At 45.8% G+C, this 23,454-nt stretch overlaps 1 protein-coding gene across 1 annotated transcript; it reads right to left on the bottom strand.

The window, feature by feature from the left end:
• Positions 1–488: 488 nt before the first annotated feature.
• On the bottom strand, positions 489–21,079 carry LOC117588556 (protein PRRC2C). Its single transcript, XM_034279941.1, has 4 exons — positions 20,678–21,079; positions 6,719–7,023; positions 5,061–6,177; positions 489–3,075 (listed from the first exon to the last, which is right to left on the bottom strand). The coding sequence occupies exons 1-4, from the start codon at positions 20,907–20,909 to the stop codon at positions 1,223–1,225; spliced, it is 3,507 nt and encodes a 1,168-aa protein (XP_034135832.1). The 5' UTR covers positions 20,910–21,079; the 3' UTR covers positions 489–1,222.
• Between the last annotated feature and the right edge of the window lie 2,375 nt (positions 21,080–23,454).

Raw genomic sequence — 23,454 nt, 5'->3', positions numbered from 1 at the left:
CAGCGCCTCAACATGGAACAGCACTGCTTAAATGTTTGAGAAACTTCCCCATGATTTGTCTCTATGAAGCAGAATCTATACGCATAATCTATAATTGCCCTGTGGATATGTTTTCTGTGTGTGGTTCTTTCGTTCGCCCTGCTATTGCCATTTAGCTCTAAGAGTTATCTTTGCTCTGGATAATTATATACGAGTATGTTTTTAAATTGTGTGCAGTGAAGTGTCGTGTCCTGTGACAACATTGTGTAAGGCTTTGTGTTTTTTTGTTGCTCAATTTTGAAACCTATTTGGATTTGGATTTTTGTTGTTTGCGTGCACGAGGAAGGAGGAAGCGTCCTGTATGGTTCGGGCGTGAGAGTTGTGCGTGCGGAAGGGCGTTTGCTCGAACAAATTTAATTATTCCAGGCCCAACACAAAGTTGCTTACAATTTGTTCTAAAAATCATAAAAATATAATTATTTTGTGTATACATATATATATATATTTTGTGGATATCACTTTTTGATTTCTAGCAACTCTTGCTATGTGTGTGTGTGTGTGTGTGTGTGTGTGTCTACAGAACTTTGTGATATTTTTATACAAAAAAAAAAAAAATTGTTTGCTTAAATTTAGTGGCATATTTTGTTGTTGTTTCCAATTTGTCATTTTATAGTTTAATTTCCTTTTACTTTTCCATTACATTTACGGTTCATGTTTCCACAAAAAAACTCCTTCGACAATTATCTCTAAATCCTTTTGATTCTCTCCTTTCGCCTCTTACAGACACATGTACAAGAATATGTGAGTATTTTGTTCAACATAGTACGTAAAACCCAAAAATAATCATCCAAAAGCGGCGACTACAATGTGTTATAGCTCTATATATATGTATATGTTACGACCCATGGCTGAGAATAAGGCTGGATGCGAGGTCCTGGACCCACAAAAAAACCCTCAGTGATGTGTCTGTCCCATCTGAAATATGTATTTCGGCCCAAATCCGATCTAAAAATCAGTCATTGACAACAATTTCAGTTGGCACGAAACATTGCAGAGAAGTGTTTTCACGCCTTGGGATTTTGGGTGGTTCGAAATAGTTAAAATCCTTCAAATTTCAATCGTAGAAAAGCGATTCCGAAACGATCTGCTATCCAATCTCGTGTCCAGCCCACTCTGCAGCCCCTCATTACTTATTCTTGCTCTCCCGCCTCACCTCGACACTCGGACTTGGAGCTCGCGCGGCTTAGGGCATCGGAAAATGATTCTGCTCAAAGTCTTTGTGTCGCTCCGCTAGCAGCCGCTTGCTGACCATTGTCTCGAGCCTTCGATCCGTGATGGCTACGAATGGCAGACGGGACTGCTTGCGGCTGTTGGATAGCACCGAGTTGCCGCCGATTGCATCGACGACCCGATGATACACAAAGGAATTGAGCGGCGACGCTGCAACGCTCGATTCTCCCGATTCACCAGCGCCCTTGGCTCCGTTCGAGGTGTCGTAACGGGGACGACTGCTGCTCTGTCCACGACCCGCCACATTGGCCACGAACTGTGCGCTTCGGCTGCGACTTCGCGGTGCTCCCAGAAAGCTGCCCGCTATGGCTGGATAGGAGGGCAACTTGAACAGGGCGGGCTTGGGCGTAGTCACAGGAGACGGCGGTGTGGAGGAAGGTGGATCGACTGGGGCGACTGCCTTGTTGGCCATTTCCCTCTGCCAGAAGGTCTGCTGTTGCGGCTTCTGCTGCTCTTCATCGCTGTCCACATACCCATCCTCGTCAGGCAGCTGATTGCCGGCAGCCTTTGCCAATGTGGCTGCTGTTTCGCCTGCGACTGGTGGAGCGGCTGCCATCGTGGTGGTTTCGACGCGCTGCTCGGCAAACAAATCCTTGAAACGATGCTGCTGATGGTAGTGTCGCCGCTTCTGCTTCAGATACTCATCGTCCAGTCGCACCGCTGTCGTGACAGGTGGCACGGATACGCTCCAAACGGAGCCACTGATTGGGTTCGATGGGATTGGCGGTGCTGCTGGTGGTGGCAGGGTGCCCTCGAGCAGGTTGAGCAGCTGCTTGTTGCGCCGATTGTACTTCTTGATGTACGGCGGCAGATTGGCCTCCTCGCCCTGCTCCTCCTGTGCCTCTTCCAGCTCGGCTGCACTCTCGTAATCGTCCCCATAGTCGCCATACAGCAGAGGCTGCTGCTGAGGCTCGCGTTGCTCGTCGTACAGCTGGAACTGCACCCGTGCTAGATGCGGCCACTTGGCGTAGTAGCGCTCAAGGTGTTCCAGCTCGGTGATCTGATGTCCCAGCTGCTGGGTGGGCGGTGGCAACGGTGGCAACGGTGGAGTGGCCACCGAACTGCTCGGAGAATCTGCCATCGAGGCTGCTGGCGTCTGGTGGGCCCTGCGCTGGTACGGATTGTTCGACCTCTGCAGCAATTGACCTACTTTCTGGTCCGGATTGTGATGGTTGGTGTGGTGGTGGTGGTGATGGCTGTGATGCTGGTTGTGGTGCTGCTTGTACTGGTGCTGATGATGTCCTTTATGGCTCTGATGGTGTTGGTGCTTCTGCTGATGATGAGGATGCTGCTCGCCACGGCCACTTTTGACTCCGTTGCGTAGGATGGGACTTATGCGACGGTACCAGTTATCATTGTCGTGTGCTATTAGTCGCTCCATCTCTGTGGTCTGCTGCTGCTCCTCCAGGTCCTGCTTCATGGCCATGCCCCCCTGGGGATGGTCGTAGTAATATACGCGTCCCTCGTAGAAGGGTTTATCAGTGGACAGCAATGACCGGGGACGTATACCCAAAGCGAAAATGGGCGCAGAATGTGCTCGCTCCCGCTCCCGCTCCCTCTCTTGCTCCTCGAGCAACTTCTGGGCATGACGGGGAGAGAGACTCGGTGGTGGTGGTGATGGTGCCAGTGGTGCCAGTGGCTGCCTTAATGACTGATGATGACGTTTCAGGTAATCCTTATAGCGCTTCTTGTGGCTCTTGTGTCCGGCCTTCTGATGGCTGCGCCGCAACGCCTTAAACAACTCAAAAGCAGAGGAAGGTGTCGCCGAGATTGGTGTTATGGTTGTGGCCGGCACCGTGACCGTCTCTGTAGATGGACAAAAATTAGACAAAATTGTTAGTAACGTCGGGATGTAGATTTCAGAACCAGAACTCTCTCTACTCCATGAAGCAACCCAGAAGCATACAATTTAAGACAACGCTCTCCCCCTCTAGTCTCCTCTAACGCACAAAAGTTCGCAGAATTTTGACTTATTTTTTCCTGCATGCAAACACGTGAAAGATTCCACAAATGAGGATAATTTCCAACTGTCGGCAGCCTCTGCAAATCCATAGTCACAAAAGTAATTAGCAAGTAGCATTTAGTAGCATTTCTTTGGAAATTTTAAGCGGATAAATTGTTGCGCAAAGTTGAAGAGTTTTACGTTTAAATTTGAGCTGTTCGACGCTCTATGAAAATCGCAAGTTACATGTGCAAACATCGATTGCAAGTGCCAAGATATATATCTTTATGTAGTAACATTTTCGCAGACTTAAACACAAAATAGATACTTGTCCGCAGGCATGGGAGATACCACAACGTGACTCAAGTTAGCCCAGAACCAGTTTATTCAAAACAAGGTTGTGCGTTGGTAGTTTAATCCGGCTCAATGATAGCCAGAGATCGTAACCTGACCACACAAAATACAATCCCTTCGTTCCTCTGGTATTTGGAGAGGCTTCACTCAGCCATGGACAAGGGCTGCTTGCAATATGTTGTGGGGAAATGTCCGACCGTCTGTCGGATGCTGTGGCTGTGATGGCTTTAACTCCAGCCCCAGCCTCAGCCCCAGCCGCAGCCCCAGCCCCAACAGTTATCCAATCCAAAACTTAATTCTTGGGTCACCGCTCCTTGGTCAAGGCATGGGATTTCTTAGTAGGAAAGGCAGAATGTTCTGCCCCTTAGGGAATGCTGGCCTATATAAGTACGCCTACGACAACGAGTATTCACGAAATTTGCCATTTGGCGAGCTTTATTGTTTAATGCCAGAGCTTGGAGCTTGCTTTTGCCTCTCTTAAAGATTCTCTGTTGAGGGCTTTTGCAGTGGAGCAGAGCAAAAGACTTTTCCGTTTGATTTCCTTCCCTTTTGGACGGGGGAAAAAAACGGGAAATAATTTGCAACAATTTCGACCGGAAAGTCTTTACCTAAACTAATTAGGGGGGTACCCAAACAGAACCCAAACCACCCACTTGCCAGCGCCTTGTTACCAGCAGCATTCTCAAGAATTTTCAGTCCCTTTAAAGATATTTGAATGCCGATAGGATATCGTATACCGCTCTTTAAGGGCATGCTTTGGGATGATTTCTTTAAACAAAATGCAGCATAACAACCACTCATCCACACATATGACAGTCAGAGTCGGATGGGACTTAGTATCCCCTGAGGTCCAGTTCTGGACTGAGAGCCTAAGCCCGAAAAATGACAAGAGAACCCGCTTCAAAGTTGGGCAAAACGCCGAGCGAGGATTGGATTTGGATTGGAATTTTTATATTTGCCGCGTACCTTAAATACATATGTACGTATGTGTATATGTTGTACATACAATCTGTTACTCAGCACAGCTTGCCCCCCCCTGCCTTCCTGTCTTCACACTTTGAACTTTGTATTAGCGTGCTTAAGCTTCTTTAAAGTTGTGTGTACATAAGAGGAACAGAAACTACGCAGTGAGTTATCCCGTTATTTATTTTATTCGCATTGTTGCTGAGAGCGAGAGAGCGAGCTTTGAGATCGAGAGAGTAACGCTTCAGCGTGGTGTGGGGCGTGGTGGTGCACTTTCCACTGAGAGAGAGGGGGATCAAAAGGGAATTGCAAAGAGAGAGAGAGAGGGAAAGATGCAGTACGGTGGGAAGCATTGCGTTAGCAAAGAGAGGCTGGCACAAGGAATAGAAGCGTCTCACGGCGCTCGAGACAAAAAAATGCACGAAGAAGAAGCCAACATAACTGCACATGGAACACTATGTAACGGGTCTCTTGATTTCGCTTCTATCGTTTGTACAGATTATCTTTGCTTCTTTGTTGGTTATTGACTTACCCTGAAACGGCTGCAATGCAGATTCCATTTCAGATTCCTTTTCCGATTCCGTCTCGCTACTCCTCATCTCAAGACTTACGAGCCTGTCCTCCTGTGGCTCCTGTGGCTCCTGTTCTGGCTGCTGCTCCTCCGCATTCTGATCGTCAGTGTAACGTGATTCGGGCTGCTGCTGCTGCTGCTGCTGCTGCGTTCCATTTTCTGTCCGTGTGGGCAACTCCTTTTGTGAGGGATGCTGCTGCTCCTGTGGCTGGCCGCCGTTTTCGAAGTAGTGCAGTTTCCCAACGGGCGCATCAAGGTCTTCGTCCTCAACATTAACCGGTGTATTGTCAGGCTCATCGAACTTTTCAAAATATTTAGCCATCAGATCTGGCCTGTACATGCGGAAAAAGCCACGCTTCTCCTTGCGCCCAATCATGGCCACAGTCGGTGGCATTGTGGCCTCTCCGCTTCCCGTTGATGTTAACTTTGTGGCAGCTGTGGCTTCTGGTGGCGGTTCTTGATTTTTGGATGATTCGTCAATGTCAATTACTTTATCTTCAGCAAAATTGTCTTCAATATCGCCGAATGTTTTCTCATCATCATCCTTGACTCTCTCCATCTCTGGTTCTTTCTCGTTTCTCTTCTCTATCTGAAAAGTGTCTTGCTCTGGATCCAGCTGCTCCTCCATTGCTAATTCTCCTGATGGTTTATTACATTTTCGTTCATTTAATATTTCAATGGAATCAACCAGCTGTTCCTCTCGCTCTCTCTTCTCCCCCTTCTCACCGATTTGCCACTTGGTTCTGCCTGCACCGTGATCCTGCTGCTTGGGTTTCTGTTGTTCCTTCTGTTGATTTCGCTGTTCGTGCATTTCCTTCAATTTTGTATACCTTATTCTTTTCCTTTCGAGCTTTGCATTGTCCGTGCTTGCCTCTGTCGCTTTGGCTTCCTCCTCCTCCTTTACTGCTCCTTCATTGACCAATTTCTTCGGCTGCTGGCGGTCCTTTTTGTTTCCCAATTTGTATAAGACTTGGCTCGTATTAGGCTTCTGACTCGAGAATTTCTTCCTTTTGAATGTTTCCTTTGTGTCCAGCTGCACAGTGAAGTTTCTCGTTGTGGGCCTTTGAGATTCAAGTATCTGCATGTAAATAAACACATAAAATATAGGATAAATAAATGTAAATAAACAAATTTAACTAGGAACAACACTGTGAGAGATTGCTTTACTTTTGCTTTACTTTTTCACTCTTTTACTTTGTCTTCCCTTCGTTGACTTTGTGAATTTTGTGAGGAAAATACTAGAAAGTATTTTTCCTTCTGTATTTTGGCTTATTCTCTCCCACCTTCGCTTTAGTTCCTCAGTGTTAGAGAATATTTAATGAATGCAGAATTTAGTTCAACTTCGAACTTATAGAAGTTGGGTCTGAATTGTTTGGTCTCCAAAATGATTTTCATCTGAATGGCTTGAGCACATTTTTTTTTCTCAAGTGAATTTCAATGCAGACCTTCAGCATTGAGGCCTCGCTTCCTTCTTGCGACATTTCAATGGACCACCCAACACAACTGACCCCATTCCTAGCGGACTTGGCCCGGCGGTGGGGCTCAGCCACTCTATGTGTACTTACAAGTGGGTTTGTGGGTATGTGTGTACATACATATGTATGTTTTTGTTTACTTACTATATCCGCTGCCTCGGATGCATCAGTCTCCTTCTCCTTCTCATCCTCATCCTCATGCCATGGGGCTGAAGCGTCCGCATCGCTCCACGCAGACCCGATCGCATCTTCAGCATGTCCAGCATCTGCGGCATCTGTGGCATCATCATCATCATCCACATCCACATCCACATTATCATCATCATCGACAGCGGTTGCTTCAGAGGCGGCTGGGGCATAGTGCAGCTGGGAGTCGGTATCTTTAATGTCGCCATCGTGCTGGTCAAATATGTCCTCCGGTATGGAGGCCTCTTCTTGCAAATTGAAATCTGCAAAAAATAAGGACGAGGTGAGTAACGTATAGAAAAAGCGATAGAAGGATGGATAGAGAGAGAGAGAGAGAGAGAGAGAGAGGGAGAGAGATGGAGAGAATTGAAATTGTTCGGATGGGTTGAAAGAAAAGATGTGCCCCGTACACATGAATGCCCCACAATAAAATAAAATAGAAAAAAGGTCAAAGAAGTGGGCACGGGCTAGTGGGGAGAACCTGCTCAAGTACATTTCGAACAAAAAATATGTGTGTGTTAGCTGTGTGTGTGTGTGTGTGTTCTTTTTCCTTTAAATAAAGGTAAGCTGCTTGAATTGACTTCCACTTTGGGTCTCTTTCTATGCGAAATATATTCGTGAGAGCACACACACGCATTACATACCCAACTGCATCTATTATGTACATACATATGTATATGTACATATGTGAGCTTGCATGCAGATCCGATGCATGACCTCAGAAAAAATAGGTTTCACTCATAGTTGAACAGACAAGATTTTCTTCCTCTGCCTCTGCCTTTGCCTTTGCCTTTGGCTCTGCCCAACACACCCAGGTATCTTTTATGCTCTGTCATTGACTGAATTGACATTTTGTGGAGCGCAATGCTGTGGCGAAAGAGGGGGAATGTTGACAAACACACACAGAGAGAACCGATGAGGAACGTTGTGAGACGCTGCATGGGTCGCACAACACAAAACCGTTGAAAAAAAGCTCTTCCACCTCTGCCAGAGGGAGCAGCGTATGCGAGCCAGAAAGAGAGAAGAAGTAAAGAGAACCACAGAAACTAATTTATAATTTGCGTTGCAATACCCGGTTCTAATTTCTGAACAATTCTTATTTGGTGACATTCTGCTGTAAATGTTTTCAGTTTATTTTTCTCTTTAATTGAAATATTTTTCATAACTATTTTATTTATTTATTTTATTATTTTTTTCTCAGTGCAGGACCACAAATATCAATCACTATAAATACTCGCATGCTCATACCATCCATTCGTACATTATAGGAACCTTCTATACACATGAAGATATAAAGTGCCAAACTTCAGAAGCTGCACAGTTTTTTCTAATGTGCCATTATTTCCGTTTACAAACTTACATTAAGTGTATTTATTTGTGTATTTATTTCTATAGTTATACCAACTAGATTCTAGCATCAATCGCTCAAAGTGGGAACAATTCGAGTTAAGTACTTGGAAAGAAGCCAAAGAATAAACCAAATTATTGCCTCTTTGTATGTACGATAAATGTTGGAGGCCATGTCAAAGAAATGACCCACAGCGTCTTTCTCCTTAAGCCGTTCTTTGTTCTGTGCTCAGTCGCACGTATTGGTGCAGAACATATTTAGCAATTCTAATTACTTAGTACTCCTACTGCATTATCATAAGAAAGGAAACGAAAGTCTTCCTTTCTTCCTGCCTTCTTTCAGACTTTACTTTAGTCAAAACAAACAACACACAAAATAAGGGTAATCAATCATTCCCCGAAACGGCAGAGATGCAAGCAGATTCAGACATTTCTTGAGAGGCGTTAGACCGGAAAATGCTCAACAGAACTCCAGTAACCAGGAAATTCTGTAAGCGTTTGCACAGAAACGAACTTGGAAATTTAACAATAAGCAGTGACAACAAATACATAGAGAACATTTACTTATTATATTATTTATTAGTCCAATGACGATAACCTCAATGTGGTTTCCTCTCACATTTCTCAGGCTTCCTTTGCATCATCTAACGCATAACGTGTCGCCGCAGAGTGTCGATAGACAGGGACATACATATATACGTATTTGTATTTGTAATAACAAAAGGACTCGCCTTATTTTATTTTCGCTTCTGATTCGGCCTGGAGTAGGCTTGTCTTCACCCTGCAGCACCAGAAGTCAGCCAGCAATGACAAATCTCAACTACAAATGTCATCGCTTACACATCGATTACATATTCTTGGCTGCCTTATATTTAAATTTGTGAAGTCTCTTTGTCTGTAGCCGCATTAATAATTATGCATTATTGAATGTAAAGATCTAGCTTCACCACTTTCGGAGAGTTTTCAGCCACTGTGCGGTACTTGGTTTACAGTTATTGCGGTATCTCCTCTCCCTCACCCTCGCCTGCCATGTGACTGTGTCATGCTATAATGAATAAATGTCACATTAATTTGCACGCAAACCAGGCCCAGAAGCACAAGCACAAGCACAAGCACAAGGGGTTACGTATGTACTGCGATGGCGATGGAGTCGCCTGGCACGTTCGGTGCTCTGCTTTGGCTTTGGCTTTGCTTTGCTTTGCTTTGCTTTGCACTGTTGGGTTATTCTTGGTGCTTTGGGGGCAAATAACACAAATCCATGCAACACACGCACACCCACACACACACACACACCCTGCACAGTCCTGTCACGGAATGTCTACGTGGATGTGGATGAATGTAATTTTAAATCGCGTAAGCAAACTGAGCCGCACCGCTGGCTTTCGCTGTGCAAACTCGTATTTCAGTCTCTCCGGGCACTCTGGAGTTTAATTATTATGCTTGTAATGAGGATGTTGCATATTTTAGCGGGCCGTATGCCCTTGCCAGCGCCAAGCCACGAGCAGCTTCGACAGCCCCGTGCCCGGCAATCACCGCCATCCACTTTGGGCTAATTAATAGACAGACGGACGGACAGGTCGGACAGCGGACAGCGGACAGCAGCTAGCGTAGACAGCGTGCAACGGACAGGTGATGCACTGTTGAGTAGGCCTCGCTTCTCCCCTCCCCTCCCCTCCGCTCCACCAGGAAGCCTTAGTTAACCCATTATGGCCTGTTGATTTTGCAGCATCCTCCTCTTTCACCTTTGCTTGAATGGACTTTTTTTTGCATAATTATTTAACGGTATGTTTGTCCATTACACTGAGCAATTACATCCTTACAGCCCATGAACAGTTTGCTCGGCATTCATTTTCCCCTTTTAAAGGGCAACATCCATCGGTTCAAGGGTGAATAGTTAATTAAAATTTAAACTAATGTGGCTCTAGTTCCTGTTCCTTTTATTCCAATACCGTTTAACTTATTAAATCCTCTCCATGGTGTAACATTTGTGCCAGCTTCGACTTGCCCTAGGCAGCAGGAAGTGCATTTTATCCTATACCACAAAGCTTGCTGGTGGTGTTGGGCATTTTCTAATACCTATTTCAGTGCCGAAAAACTGTCATCTTGGCATTTTCCAATCCATTCGCAGCCAGACGGCAATCCTCTCTCAATTGTTCTTAGGTCACTCATCGATGTCATGGCATATTTAAGCATAAGCTGAGGTAATCTCTCATTGTAAACACATATTTTGATATATGTACATATGGGTAAGAGTTTCTGTAGTGTATATTTATATTTGTGGCAGCCAGCGGGTGAAGAGTTTGAACAGAAAGTGCAAATTTTCCAAAGCTTTCAATTTCTATCGGCTTTATAAATATTCCCCTTTCTCTCTCCCTCTTTCTGGCACTCTCTCTCTCTCTCTCTCTATCTCTCTCTGTCTGTTTGTGTGCTACAAGCCTGCATTTGCATTTTTATGATACTTAAATTGCAACATGCTCCAAAAAGGCAACGACACAGCAAGCAAAAAATAGTTTAAAATTTGATAAACACATCGATAAAAAACGAAGATAAACGTTGTGAGTCGCCTTAAAGAGCGACTCAACTTTTATGCCCGTTACTCAGTCGGCGCTCATCAAGACGAACAGAAAGACTCAGCTATTGAGAGTGATCCATAAAATTTAGATTGAATAGGTTCGGAAACCTTTCTGCTTCACCAAAAATCTAATATACCCCTAGAACCCTCCTAGTACCGGTTATAAAAAAGTCAAATATATGTACATATGCTTGTCTGTCGTTCCTGTAAAAGGGGAAAAGCCAGCAAAAAAAAAAATACATTTATGGCAAAAAAACCCACAAAATTTTCACGTTTCCCGTTTTTTTCAAACTAAATGGCAAAGCCCGAGGACACAACTGCGAATAAATGTAAAGGTGGAGAGTTGACAAAGTTGGTGGGGATACCCGGGGGTTCGAATAGAAAAACCTCTATGTGTTTGCATTAAATATTTCAACAAAATATGCTTTATAAACCGACCAACCCATTTTCATACTGAATTTTGTTTATTTTACTATCTCGTAGCGAAAGAGAAAAGAAAATTGTTTGAAAATAATTTATGAATAGTTCCAGCTCCAACTAATTTGATTGCTTAGGCAGGGCTTAAAATGAAACTAATTTCATTTACACGAAACTTAATTCAGGGCAAACAATTTTTGGATACAATTATGCGTGGCAGCGAGTCCCTCAACTTAAGTGTATTAAGAGTAATTTAATTGACCTTCCTTAAACAGCATCTGACTGCAATAAACAACATCTGTTGGGAAAATAGGACAGCCAGCGGTGACTGGAGTCCTGTAGCAGTCCTTGCTCATGATACTTTAGTCCCAGACATTGGAAAGCCCCGAGCCCAAGTCTTGACTCGCCTACACATCGTACGTGGCCTATGTGCAGGCGTGACAGTGGGGTGCGCCTAGGGATGCGAGATTTCATTGAGCTTTTAGACACTTTTTCAATGGAAAAATAATTAATATCTCTGTGAAGCGGCAGCAGGAATCGGGGGCCCAGCCACAGACAGACAGCAGACACACCTAACCGGGGAGGCGATGGCGGCAGCCAACGATTGTGCACCGCAGAACATAAATAAATCACCAGGCTGTCAGCGGTTTTGGTATTTTACAAGCTGTTGTCATTGCTGCCCCAAATCCACAGCAGCACCAGCCGCTCCATGAACAGAAACAACTGAGACCAAATCGATTTAATAAAATATTTATTTCCTTCGCATTCATCGCCTTTGCGCAGTGAGCCGGCAACGAGCACGGGAACGGGAGCGTTAACAGGAACAGAAACAGAAACAGAAACGGAGCCAGAGCCAGAGCCAGAGCCAGAGCCCATGATGCGTATGAGTTATGAGACCGAAATGCCGAAAGGAAATCAACGCTAAGCCGCCCTAAATTGGGTCTTTTCAGACACCTCGCGTCATGGAAATGGCAGCACAAATTGCTTCCCTTCATCGGATTTTGGCTCGCTTCATTTTCCATTTCTCTGCCTGCCATATTGGTTTTTAATTTCTTTTTTGATTCCTAATCCTATTCTAGACCTATAGGACCCATTCCCCCATTTCTATTACCGCTCCAGTTGCGGCTACGAAGGAAGGAAGGAATATTAAGCATAGTTCAAGGACACGTAAATAGAATTCGCTACGTGCGGCCGCTGACAGACACAAAAAAAAAGCCACACAAAAGCCACAATGCGAATGAAGAGGGTCCATGGGAGAGGGTGCGTGGAGTGGGGCCAAAAAAGGACAGGGGACAGACAATGTCGTGGGTAAGGCTTCCATTTGTGATACCCTAGAAAATTTCTATTGAAAATGCACAAAAATAAAGTTAGCAATTAACGCCCCATCTGAGAGCATTTGAAGCCATTATGGTTAGAGAATACACAAAAAAGGGACAACTGACAACAAATACTATTCATTTGATTACTATTCCAGGATATAAATACATTGAGGTCGCTCAAGTTGACCTTCATTTTGTGGTTGTTTTGCTTTGTTCTGTGCTTGGCTGAACAATTTTCGATCTGTTTGTGTGTCTGAATGTCTCTGGGTGGGATTTGGGAAACAGAACTTGGCGATGTGGAGTAAATAAAATACTTATACGAATGTACATACATTCGTACATAGAACCAAAGATCAGCCATGAAGCGTTTTGAGGGCCAAGTGAAAGAGTGAAGATATTTAACAGATTTAAAAGTCAAGAAGCAATTTCAACTTTTGGGAAGGCCTGAGGGTTCCAGCTTGCTGCTAAGGAGAATTCTTCTACATTTTCATAAGTATTATAAGCCAAAAGGAGCGACAAAAAGTTGGCGCCACCCTCTCCACTATCCCCCATTCTAAAGCTCATTAGTCAACTTTAGTGCTCTGTTCTATTGTTCTGCTTGCTGGCAAGGTCATAGGTAGGAGAGTGACTGCAAGTCCAGGGAAACGTCTGCGGTCTGAATATTCGTACATTATATGTACATTCCCACACAGTACGTGTAACGGCTGTAACGTCTTAAAATATTCTCAAATTTGTTTCGAAAAGTCAAGTTTCGTAAGTCAATTCCAAGCAACAAGCCATGCAAATATTTTGCACACAACTCCATCTTATCTGTTGTGTGGGAGAGCTTTAAAATTAAATCAATTTGCAGTGGCAGCAATGGGAAAAGTTCGAATTTATGCTGCAATTTTGAACTTTTTCACAAATGCTTCATGCGCCATCCCTGAAATCCTCCTCCTTTGGCGTGAGACAATCTTTTTTGACTTGCGTGCAATCGCAAGGTCCAGATACTCACATGTTCAGGTATGTAGATGCTTTAAGGAGGATATCCTTATAAACTTGCCATTTTGGTAATGTTTCATGATAAGTGGGCGAAATTTTGAAACTAATTTCCATAAATATCTAAAGTTGGCCATGTCTGCTCCTTCCGCTCTTCACAAATGCTCTCTTTTCTGCTTGTTTTTCTTGTCGTTCTATTCTCTCTTCTTGTAGTGGGACTGCGCTGCCTGCGCTTCTTGGCGTCTTCGTTGAGTGTTAAAACAGTAATTATATGTATATGCGTCTTCCCTCCCTCCAACAGCAAAGAGCGCGACACCACCCGCCTCCACTCACACACATACTCCTATACCTAGACAGGGGGAGAGGCAAAGGCAGAGGCAGAGGCAGAGGCAGTGAGCGAGAGCGAGAGCAAGAGCGTGCTAAATTTACAGCTGTACGTACAAAATTTTTGCCATAACGGTAATTAGTTTTGTTTCCTCTCTGGGCGAATGCCGACTCTGACTCCGACTTCTTTGCTGCTATAACTTTTATGAATTGCGTTTTTGCTTTTCGTTCGCACTGCCACCACTGCCACCCCCCCCTTAATTACTTACTAGGCGATGCTTGTACTGCTACTAGCATGCCTGATCATAAATTAAAATTGCTTTCTTCGTTGTCTGTTACAAGCGAGCAAAACTACAGTGCACACTTACCGTAAGGGACATTAAACTTAAAGACAGAGAATGATAATGAGAAGGAGAACGAGAACGAGAACGAGAGATAAAAAGAGTGTTTGATTTGCTCTGTTGACTTTGTTACTCTTGGTCCGCCCTTCCTCTCGCTTCCACAAACGTAAAATTGTTGCCAGCGAAATGAAAGCGGAGGTGAAAAAGATGAGCCAAGCAAGCCGAAGCGTAAATGCTCTTCCAGTTTGATCTGGCAGAGTTTGTCAAGGCTGTGGCCCAAAAGAATGTTTCCCAAACTCAAAAATGTAGTGAAAATTAATCAACCATAAAGCAGCCTAGTGGCACTGTGAATTGTATTTGCCTAACGGCCGGCAGGAATCTCAAAGTAAACGTTGAAATTGCCTGAAAAAGGGCATGGAGAAGTGGAGGCAACTCGATTGCCGTTTCACCGCTCAACAAAATTATGGCAAACTGCACTTCCCATTTCCCATTTCCCATTTCCCTACCCAGCCATAGCCAGTCCAGACGAAACCTTAACGAGATGGACACAGGAGACGGAGAATGTTTGCCGACATCCTCTCATATCAATAAATCTCAATCAAACAACACCACTGAGGAAACTGCGAGATGGGTGGAGAATGTCAGAACCGAGTGGGGCGCAACAAAAAAAGGCTCACGATATTTTGCAAGTCTTACAAATTTCGCTGAAATTGTACACAAGTGAGACACAAAAACAAGCTGCGTGCGTGCCGTATGCTAGGTGTCAAATAATGCCAAGATTCCCAAAGCAAAGTTGTCTCCTTCGGGGACCTTTTTTGTTTCCTTAAAAAAACCCCAAACTGGGGCTGAAAACCCCAATGTTTTTTAAGAGTTTGCATAAGCAAAAGGAAAAGAAAAGTTAGCATTAAATCATTAAACAAAACTGTTCGAAAATCAGGTGTCTAAAAGGGAAAAACATAAATCAGTGCAAAATGTTGAGGCTCTGAGTATGTGCAGAAAAAGTTGGGCTGCTGGGCCAGAGTTCATTAAATTTGTATAAGTCGATTAGTTGGCGATGGTGCCCATCCTTTGCCCTGTCCTAAAGCCCAAAGCCATCCTAAAGCCAAAAAGAAAAATACTTCTGGAGCTGTTCTTAAGCCACACACAAACAATTTAGCTCCCCATTAGCACAACATGCCGCAGAATGACAGATATCAATCCCCTTCCAGCGGAAACAGCGACGAAGCGTAACAATGAATACAAATGAGTCACTTATGGCCACCGAGGAAAAAGAAGAACAAATATCAAGTATACGTATTCGAGTAGGTCGTGCTCCACTTTATCGCTCTCCTCTCCAGCCAGTAGGGCGGTTGGTGCGCTCCGTTGCAATGTTGGCTGAATGCTGCGGCATGCAAAGCTTCAGAAATTCTCAGCCTTGAGACGATGCCATTTTGGGTTCGGCTAGTTCCGAAATCTGTGCTAGGAATATTTCTTGGATATGGCCAAGTATCCTGTTCCGTGTGTTCTAGTTTTGAGCCAGTAATGGCAGGCTGCTTAGGGTGCTCCACCAGACTCTTCACTGCTCACTCCTGGACGCGTGCAAAGCGCATGCTGAGGCACAGTTTGAAGCTAATTGGGGCAGCGTGGGGCCATCACCAACGTTATGGCCGACAGCTTCCACTTTACTTCGCCTTTCCCCCTGGCCACTCTCCATCTCTCCATCTGCGTGTGATTTAGCCACCATATGCCGTCCCACATATTCGTATGAGGGTGCACGCCATGCTTTATTTTTATGGCATCATAAAAATTTAAATTAATTTGTTTCTTTTGCTGCTGCTGCTGCTGCTCTGGTGGTGCTCTGGCTTCCACTCGACACACACACACACGCTTGGAAAGGATTTGTATGCAGCTGTTGTGCAGCACACTTTTGGGTGCCCGAATCTTTCCCCTTGCGGCAGTTAAATTTTTCGCAAATTTTTATATTCTTCATTGATCCAGTCCAGCGGGGAGTACAGTCCTCGCCCACTTCATACTCCAACTATTCGTTTGCAAATTGAATTTGTTTGTCGCTGATCAATGCACCAAAATAATATCAAGCGAAAAGGAACGTTGTGAGACGCTTGCATAACCGATCTCTCTTCCGCTCGTTTTCCTAGCCACATTTAGCATGCAGATAGAGCGTGACTTTCCACGCCTTTGCAACTGTTTTTGGGGCTGAGCTGAGCACTGGGGCGATGGCCGATGGGCGATGGGCGATGGACATAAATATGCATGCCGGCGCGCCTGTCATTATGCAGCAAACTATTCGTACATGCGGCAGCTTTTGCCTTTCTGCAAAGTTGCCTAAATTACAGCAGCACCAGCACCAGCACCAGCCATTCCACTGGGTGTGGGTTGGAGCGGAACGGAACGGAACGGAACGGAAGAAGCCTTAAGTGTACACAAAAGCCACGTTCTATGTATGTGAGTGTCTGTGCTTGTGTGTGTGTGTGTGTAGTAAGTAACCTACTTAAAGTTCTTTTGGCTGCCAACAGCAGTAGCAGCCAGCCAGCCAGTCAGCCGCGATTTGTATTCAGTAAATTTGCCAACGTCCAAGCGTTGCATGAGACCGAGACTGGGAATGGGTCATGAATCTTGAACTCAGACTGAGACTGCGACTAGGTACCCAGACTAGTTCTTCAATTTGCTGTCGGAACACAACATTTTACACAAAATTCGCGTGCCAAGCGATGCTCTCATTTTCCATAAACATGTACAAACGAGTGTGTGTATGCATATTAGTAGTGGTAGTTGAATATTCTTACATGCCGAACAAAGCCAACAGGCAAGCTGAACAAATTTGAGTGATCGAAAGCAGCAATCGATGCGATGCCCCTAATAATTCCAGTTAAGGAATGCTGCAACATGTCGATTTGGAGCAACTTTTAGCCTGGCTGACTGAACTACTCGCACGTGTGGACCTTTGTGGCATTTGTGCCAATAAAATGTACATTTGGTTAGTGCCCGCAAAAGTACATTTTGCACCCATAGTACTCAACTCATGGAGTGATTTGGAGCTTACCTTTAGCTATTTTATGGGTACTGCGGGTTCTGGTAATTTGCGTCGGTCGTGCGAATAATTGCAGTTGCATTTCATGTTCAAACAAGTGCCAATCAGGCCCAGGCCCAGGCCGAACATACGAACATTCCCTCAGTCTAATAAATCGCCAAAAAAAAAAGGCAAAAGAAATGCAAACAGAATGCAGAAACTTGACTTTAATTGGATACCGCCGAGTGGCAGCAAATTGAACGCTAATCCTTTGAATTTAGTTCAGTGCCTCCTCCCCGATTGCCCTCCAAGTATGACTCACATGCGGCTCACTTTTTGCCAGCTAAAGCAAATATCATTACAGTCAGACCAAACCTAATTAATAGTTTCCCTCACTGCAGCTGTGTACATAGGAAGCAAAGGCAATCTGGCCACGTGTATCCCTGGAACAAATACAAACTGCATATTAACTGCATATATTATATTATTCATTTACTTGTTTGATACTTTTAATGCAAATTCACATGCCCAACGAAATCGAACAGAAAAGTACCTCTTGGAGGCCAAAGTTTGATTGATGATTTCTGTTTTGGGCTATTGGAATTGGATGAAAGTTCGGTAGCTTCGGTATTTGGTGTCCTTTTAATTGTGTCCTCCATAAGCCACCCAAATGAATCGAGAGACAGAGCAGGAGTCATGGCACGGGCGAGTTTTACATCGGTTCGGTGACAGGACTGCCCCGGGAGTCATAAATTTATTGGCGCCATTTGCCTGCGGTGTTATTCGTTGAAATTAATTCATTATCGATTTTCGTTACGTTTCATTCGGTTTGGATTTCTTTTTTTACAGGTTGTGCTCGGGTTGCCCGGCTTAAATGGGGCCATTAAAAACAGTCCAAAGGACCAGAGGCGACGCCACAAAGGCCACGATGACGACAACGACAACGACAACGATGAGGATGAGGATGAGAATGAGAATGATGATGACGGTGTGTTGGCTTCGAGAAGCATTATGGAATGGATCATTTACAAAGTCAACACAATTAAAATACACTAGCCGACCGACCCGGCCGCTGAAACTCGATGCGGATAAGCTGTGGAAGATGCCAATGCAAATACAAAAACCCTTTAGAACTTTATTCAACTGCCAGACGTGGGCGTGGGACCCCCCCCACGCCCAAAGGAAGGCGCAGGTCCACTGCGAATGCGAATATATGAAATGTAAAGCGTTTGGTAGAAAAACAAGTACCCCCCCAATCATCGATTGATGTCCTTGCTTGTGGTCATTACCATATTCCCAGGCAGTGGGAGCGGAACGCCACTCACTTTGTGGCAGGTTCCCGGTGAGAGGAGGGGAGGGGAGGGGGGGAGGGGGGAAAGGACTCTGCCAGCTGCTAACGTTTTATTTTAGTTTGATGTGGCCAAAGGTTAAAGGCCAAAGTGCGTGTATCCGTACATATTTACATACATATTTGCATATGTAATATTAAAATGTATACATTTTACATGTGTGACGCGCACAACGCGTCTTACAACGCTCCTGCTCATTTTCAGATTTCTTTTTGAGGGTGAGGCCAGAGGAGAGAAGCCACAAATGATAGCAAAGATGTGTGTATGGCTGCTCCTGCCACTTCAACTCCTGCTGGCCATGCGGCTTGAAGAAAGTTCAGAGCACCAGCCGACACCGAGCCACGGACACCAATCACGCGGCTGGTGTGGCACTCTAGTGCATGCGGAGTCTCTGGCATTCGCCGCTCGCTGTCGCACTTTCAGTAATGTGACATTTTGGCCCATGGCATGTGGCAGCGCCAACCGGAAAAAGGAACAGGAAAGGGAACACCTCTAAATAGACATTTTACGCAGGCAGGCAGGCAGGCAGGCAGGCAGTTAGGCAGTCAGGCAGTCAGCCAGCAGTCAGGCAGTCAGCCAGCAGTCGTGTGAGCAGTCTCTGCGGTAATGGATGACATGGCTGATCCAGGGATAAATCAAGCCAGCGAGCTGGAGCAGTCACCCAATTGCGGAGCTGCACTGTAGTCGGTGCAAGCAGCAATTGCTTTAAGTGCTGGCAAATTCAAGTCTGTCCCCTGCCCGCACTCTGTGGATTTCCGTTGCTTCCGCTTCCGCTTCCGCTTTGGCACACACTGGGCACATGGGCAGAGGGATGGTGGGAATGAAGTCCAAACAATTTATATTAATCATACGCAATGTGGTGCCAAATTGTTCAAGGCATTGCCAGCCAGCTTCCCGCTTCCCGCCGTTACACTGTCTGAATGTTCCGCTTTCCTGCTTTCCGGCATTATCTCGCTTAGCGCAGCAGGACAACAGGGCGGAGGGGATGCATGCAGGAGAAAACGAACGACAGGACACTCTGCAGAGATTTTGGGAACGATAAAAGCACTGCCCAAAACGAACTGAGGATTTAGCCCCAAATGGCTGCCAGGACGCTAAATGCTCGCATAAAAAATGGAGCTGCTGACTGCCTGCCAATTGATCTACAGATTCACAGACAGCCAATGCATTTCGGGATAATTAGAGTACACTTTTTGGACACCTCGGATTGTCTCCATCGACTTCCAAGTCAATTTCAAAGGCTGCAGCAGGTGTCGTGCGTCTTATGCCCAATTAAACATGCCTCGGGGTCATGGAATTTATGCCAGTACATGCTAAAGAGCTCTTGCACGATGATAGCCAGGGAGTAGGCAGCGTACTGCTATGCATTGGCGATAGTTTTTGTGTTGGTTCCACACTCAGTTATCCCAGCTTAATGTGCTGCTAATGATACGCTTAAATGGTCCAATCGAACTGCTTTCAGCACAGATCCTTGGAAACTCGCTTGAGTAATTGCCACATTAAGCAAATGAGCGAATGACTGACAAAAGTTAAGGGAAAAGTAGTTCATTCCAGCGAACTTACTTGCGAGTGTACCAAATAACAATAACCAGAGCGAGCTGCTTCCACGCAGGTGCATGTGCCGGCACCTACTCACAACTGGAGCGTTGCACTTGCACGTTGCCCGGTTGAAACGTTTCGCTTGGGGTTGCTGAACCCGCAACGCGAGGATACTCTTTGATACGATTTGTTTTGGTAGGGGACAAGCAAATGTATATATTCCACACACAGTGACAACTGAATGTGCCATTATTGTGTGTTCGGTTTGTGTTCGGAATTGCCTCAAAATCAATGCCAGAGCGGGGAGGACATGGCAGAATGCCTATCATCAAAATGGTTGCAATGCGCTCACGAATTAGTAATGCAATTGATTTGCCATTCGTGTGTGTGTGTGTGTGGCACACATTTCGTGCTCTCTGCAAAATTACATTTTCCATTTACAAATGGTGCAAACAAAATGTTTGGCCGTGCGGGTTAGTCAGCTCTCAGCCACATGTTTGAGTGTCTTTCTTACACGCAGTTGCTGTGGCACTTGTGCATGTGCCAAAGTATTAATAGTAATATTATAATTGCCACACAGCAACAGCTTTTGTTCTTAGCTCGAATGTGCGTACAATGCATAGTTCTAATTCGGATCCGTTCCGATCAGTCGATAGTGGGATAAGGCTAGGGTCTGGGAGTGGTTAAATTTTATGAAACAGAAAGCAGTCGCTCCATCGCTTACCATTCGCGTAGGCGCCATAGTCAAAGTTTTTGCCTGGTCTCGACTGGCGGGTTGACTGCGCTGCATCCACGTTGTCCAGACCGTGCACAGAGTCGACTTTCGTCAAGGAAATAACATCATTTCCGGCTGCCGCGCCGGGCAGGGCCACAGCCAGAGAGAGCGCCAGTGCTAGAGCCAGCGGCTGCAGCTGGTATCGTAGCATACTCCTGCAGCGGTGCTGTCTGGCCGCCATGGCCAACTGTTTGCCAACTGCCGGACTCACACTGAATATTGCACGCACGGACGCACGGACGCACGGACGCACGGACGGAACGCGAACCGGAAACGCACGAAAACTGGCCAACCGGTGAATATAAACTCTCGCCTGTTGGCCTGTTGGCCTGTTGGTTTTGCCTTGAGTTTGGTGGCCAATAACAACAACAATAACAATAACAAAAATACAAAACACAAACACAAACACAGTGCCACGGACGGGGGGGGGGGGGATGATGGATTGAAGGATAATAAACCTGACTTGAGTTTACGACGCTTCGGTTCGTTCGTGGCTGTTTCTGACTGCCGGCAACAAGGACTCGGATTCTATTCTCTGACACTGAGCGCCTGGCAGGGAGCGTGCGACCTGGCCAACGGGCGAAGCGCAATTGAAGCGGCCAAGTCCTCAGCCAGCACTCATATGCATAGGCCCCGAAGCCGTAGCCGTAGCCGTAGCCGAAGCCGAACTTCTGCTTCTGCTTCTGCTTCTGCTTTGGTGAATGAACGGACGACTGGCTCGGCTGACGCATGACGCATGACGCCTGCGCCTGAAACCGCCAAGCCAACGATGGAGCCCGAGCAACGCTCCTGGCAGAGGTGGGTAGGTAGGTGCTAGCCAGCCAGCGGCAGGCAGTCAGGCCATCAGGCAGTCTGTGGCAAAAGTCAGTTGCAGTTCATTTGCTCGGCTACGTGATGAGAGTTTCGGCTCTGGCCATGCCAAGCGGAAAGTGGGATAATGGATAATGGCTGATGTTGGCAATTTGAAATCGGATTCGCCATAGCGCCATGCAATTCAAAGGGGAAATATGGTACAACCCTTTGCTCTTGTGGGAACATCAACAGTTGGGCAAAGAACGAAAGCAAGCCTCTTGCCATAATGTTACACGTTTGATGCATATTTCAGGCCACCATAGCATTGCGATAATTGGTAAACATTCCTCATGTAATTCATGCCAGTGGGCATCCCAGCTGCAGCTCCTTCACTTCCACAGTGTGGAGTTTGCATTGCAATGTCAGTTGAGCATTTAGTGGCCTCCAGCGACTCTCCAGAGCTGCTCTGTCTCTCCACACTGTGTGTGTGTGTCCCTGTCTCTTAATTAAAACATTTTTCAGTTGATTTACGCTGCCATTCAGTAATTTGATTAGTGTCTGCTCCAAGCGATCCTGTAGCTGGAACATCCGTAAATATCCGAGCGAGCAAACAGTTAAAAATTGACATTTTCGAGCGGTTCCAGAGCAGCGAAGCGCCAATGGAACGGCACAGAATAAGCCAATAAATGCCTATCACAGCTAAGGCTAACATAATAGCAACAGTTGAAGTTATGCCACGGACCAGCAAGAGGACCAATAAAGGAACTAAAGCAACCACTGTGCGAATTCAAAAGTTTTACGCAGCGTTTAGCTCATCAAAGAAAGGCAAATTGAGCAATTGTTGTCTCTATGCGAATGGCCACGACTGTGGGGCTGCGCTGGCGTTGTGGCTGCGAAAGTAACTGCCATTAATATTGATGGTGGCCCAAACCAAGGCCCATGGCGATGCGGATGGCGATGGCGGGGCAGAGGCTAATCTAATTAATTTGGCTGCTTACTGAGACGAGCTACTGCTGCTGCTGCTGCTGGTTTGCCAGCTCATTGTCGCTGTTTTCTATTATTATTATTATTATTATTATTATTAATACTATTATGGGTGTTACTATTATGAGTGCAGCAAGAGTGGCAGCAGGAACTGGCGCGTCCGCTCTCTGACTGAGCTTTATGGTTTCTATTTCCGTAATTATAATTCTGACATATTGACCGAGCTAATTGTCGAGTTTTCATTTTTTGTGCTCTTCGCTTGACCCCCGGCGGCGTCCAGTGCATCCCACGAGGCGCTAATTGAATTCACTGCACCACGAAATTGAGCAAAGCCGGACAAAGCACTCGAAATAGGCTGTCCCCGATACCGATGGCCCTACCGAAAGGCGTAACTGGAGCCCCAAAAGCAATGCTAGTCGACGCATTGAATGGCCTTGCAGCAGCAGTACTCAAATAGGACTAGAAACCGGAATGCTGTCGGCACACAAATTGACTGAAGAGAGGATACACAGACGTCGCTGTAGACTGGTAGATCCTCTTTTCGTGGATGCTGACTCTTTGTAAGGGCATATCGAAGGAGACAGGAGACAGGAGACAGGAGCCCTGCCACAACCGCAACAATAATCAGCTTTGTGTGCAGGATGTGCGAGCCATTTGGCTCGCTCCAGAGTGATGATGGGGCAATTTGTTTAGGCCAGTAATGCTTCAATTGGTTGGAACTCAGAACATTGGGCTTCGAACTGCTGGCTGCTGGCTGCTGGCTGTTGGCTGTGGCCTGGCGCATGGGGCACTAGGTAGCCAATTCGATTTGCAGTCATTATTTCCGGCCCAGAGTTATGGCTGCGATTAAAGCTTTGGGCTTGAAGCGTTCAAGGCAGTCCGAGAACAACTCGCAGGAACAACTCCTACATCGGACGGGTGGTGGGCTGCCCACTTACCCGCTGCCGCTT

This window comes from Drosophila guanche, unplaced genomic scaffold, assembly GCF_900245975.1.
Source record: "Drosophila guanche unplaced genomic scaffold, DGUA_6, whole genome shotgun sequence".
In the NCBI taxonomy this organism is placed as follows: Eukaryota; Metazoa; Arthropoda; class Insecta; order Diptera; family Drosophilidae; genus Drosophila; species Drosophila guanche.
Note: the sequence above shows the minus strand (reverse complement) of the source record. Positions and strands in the feature narration are given on the sequence as shown.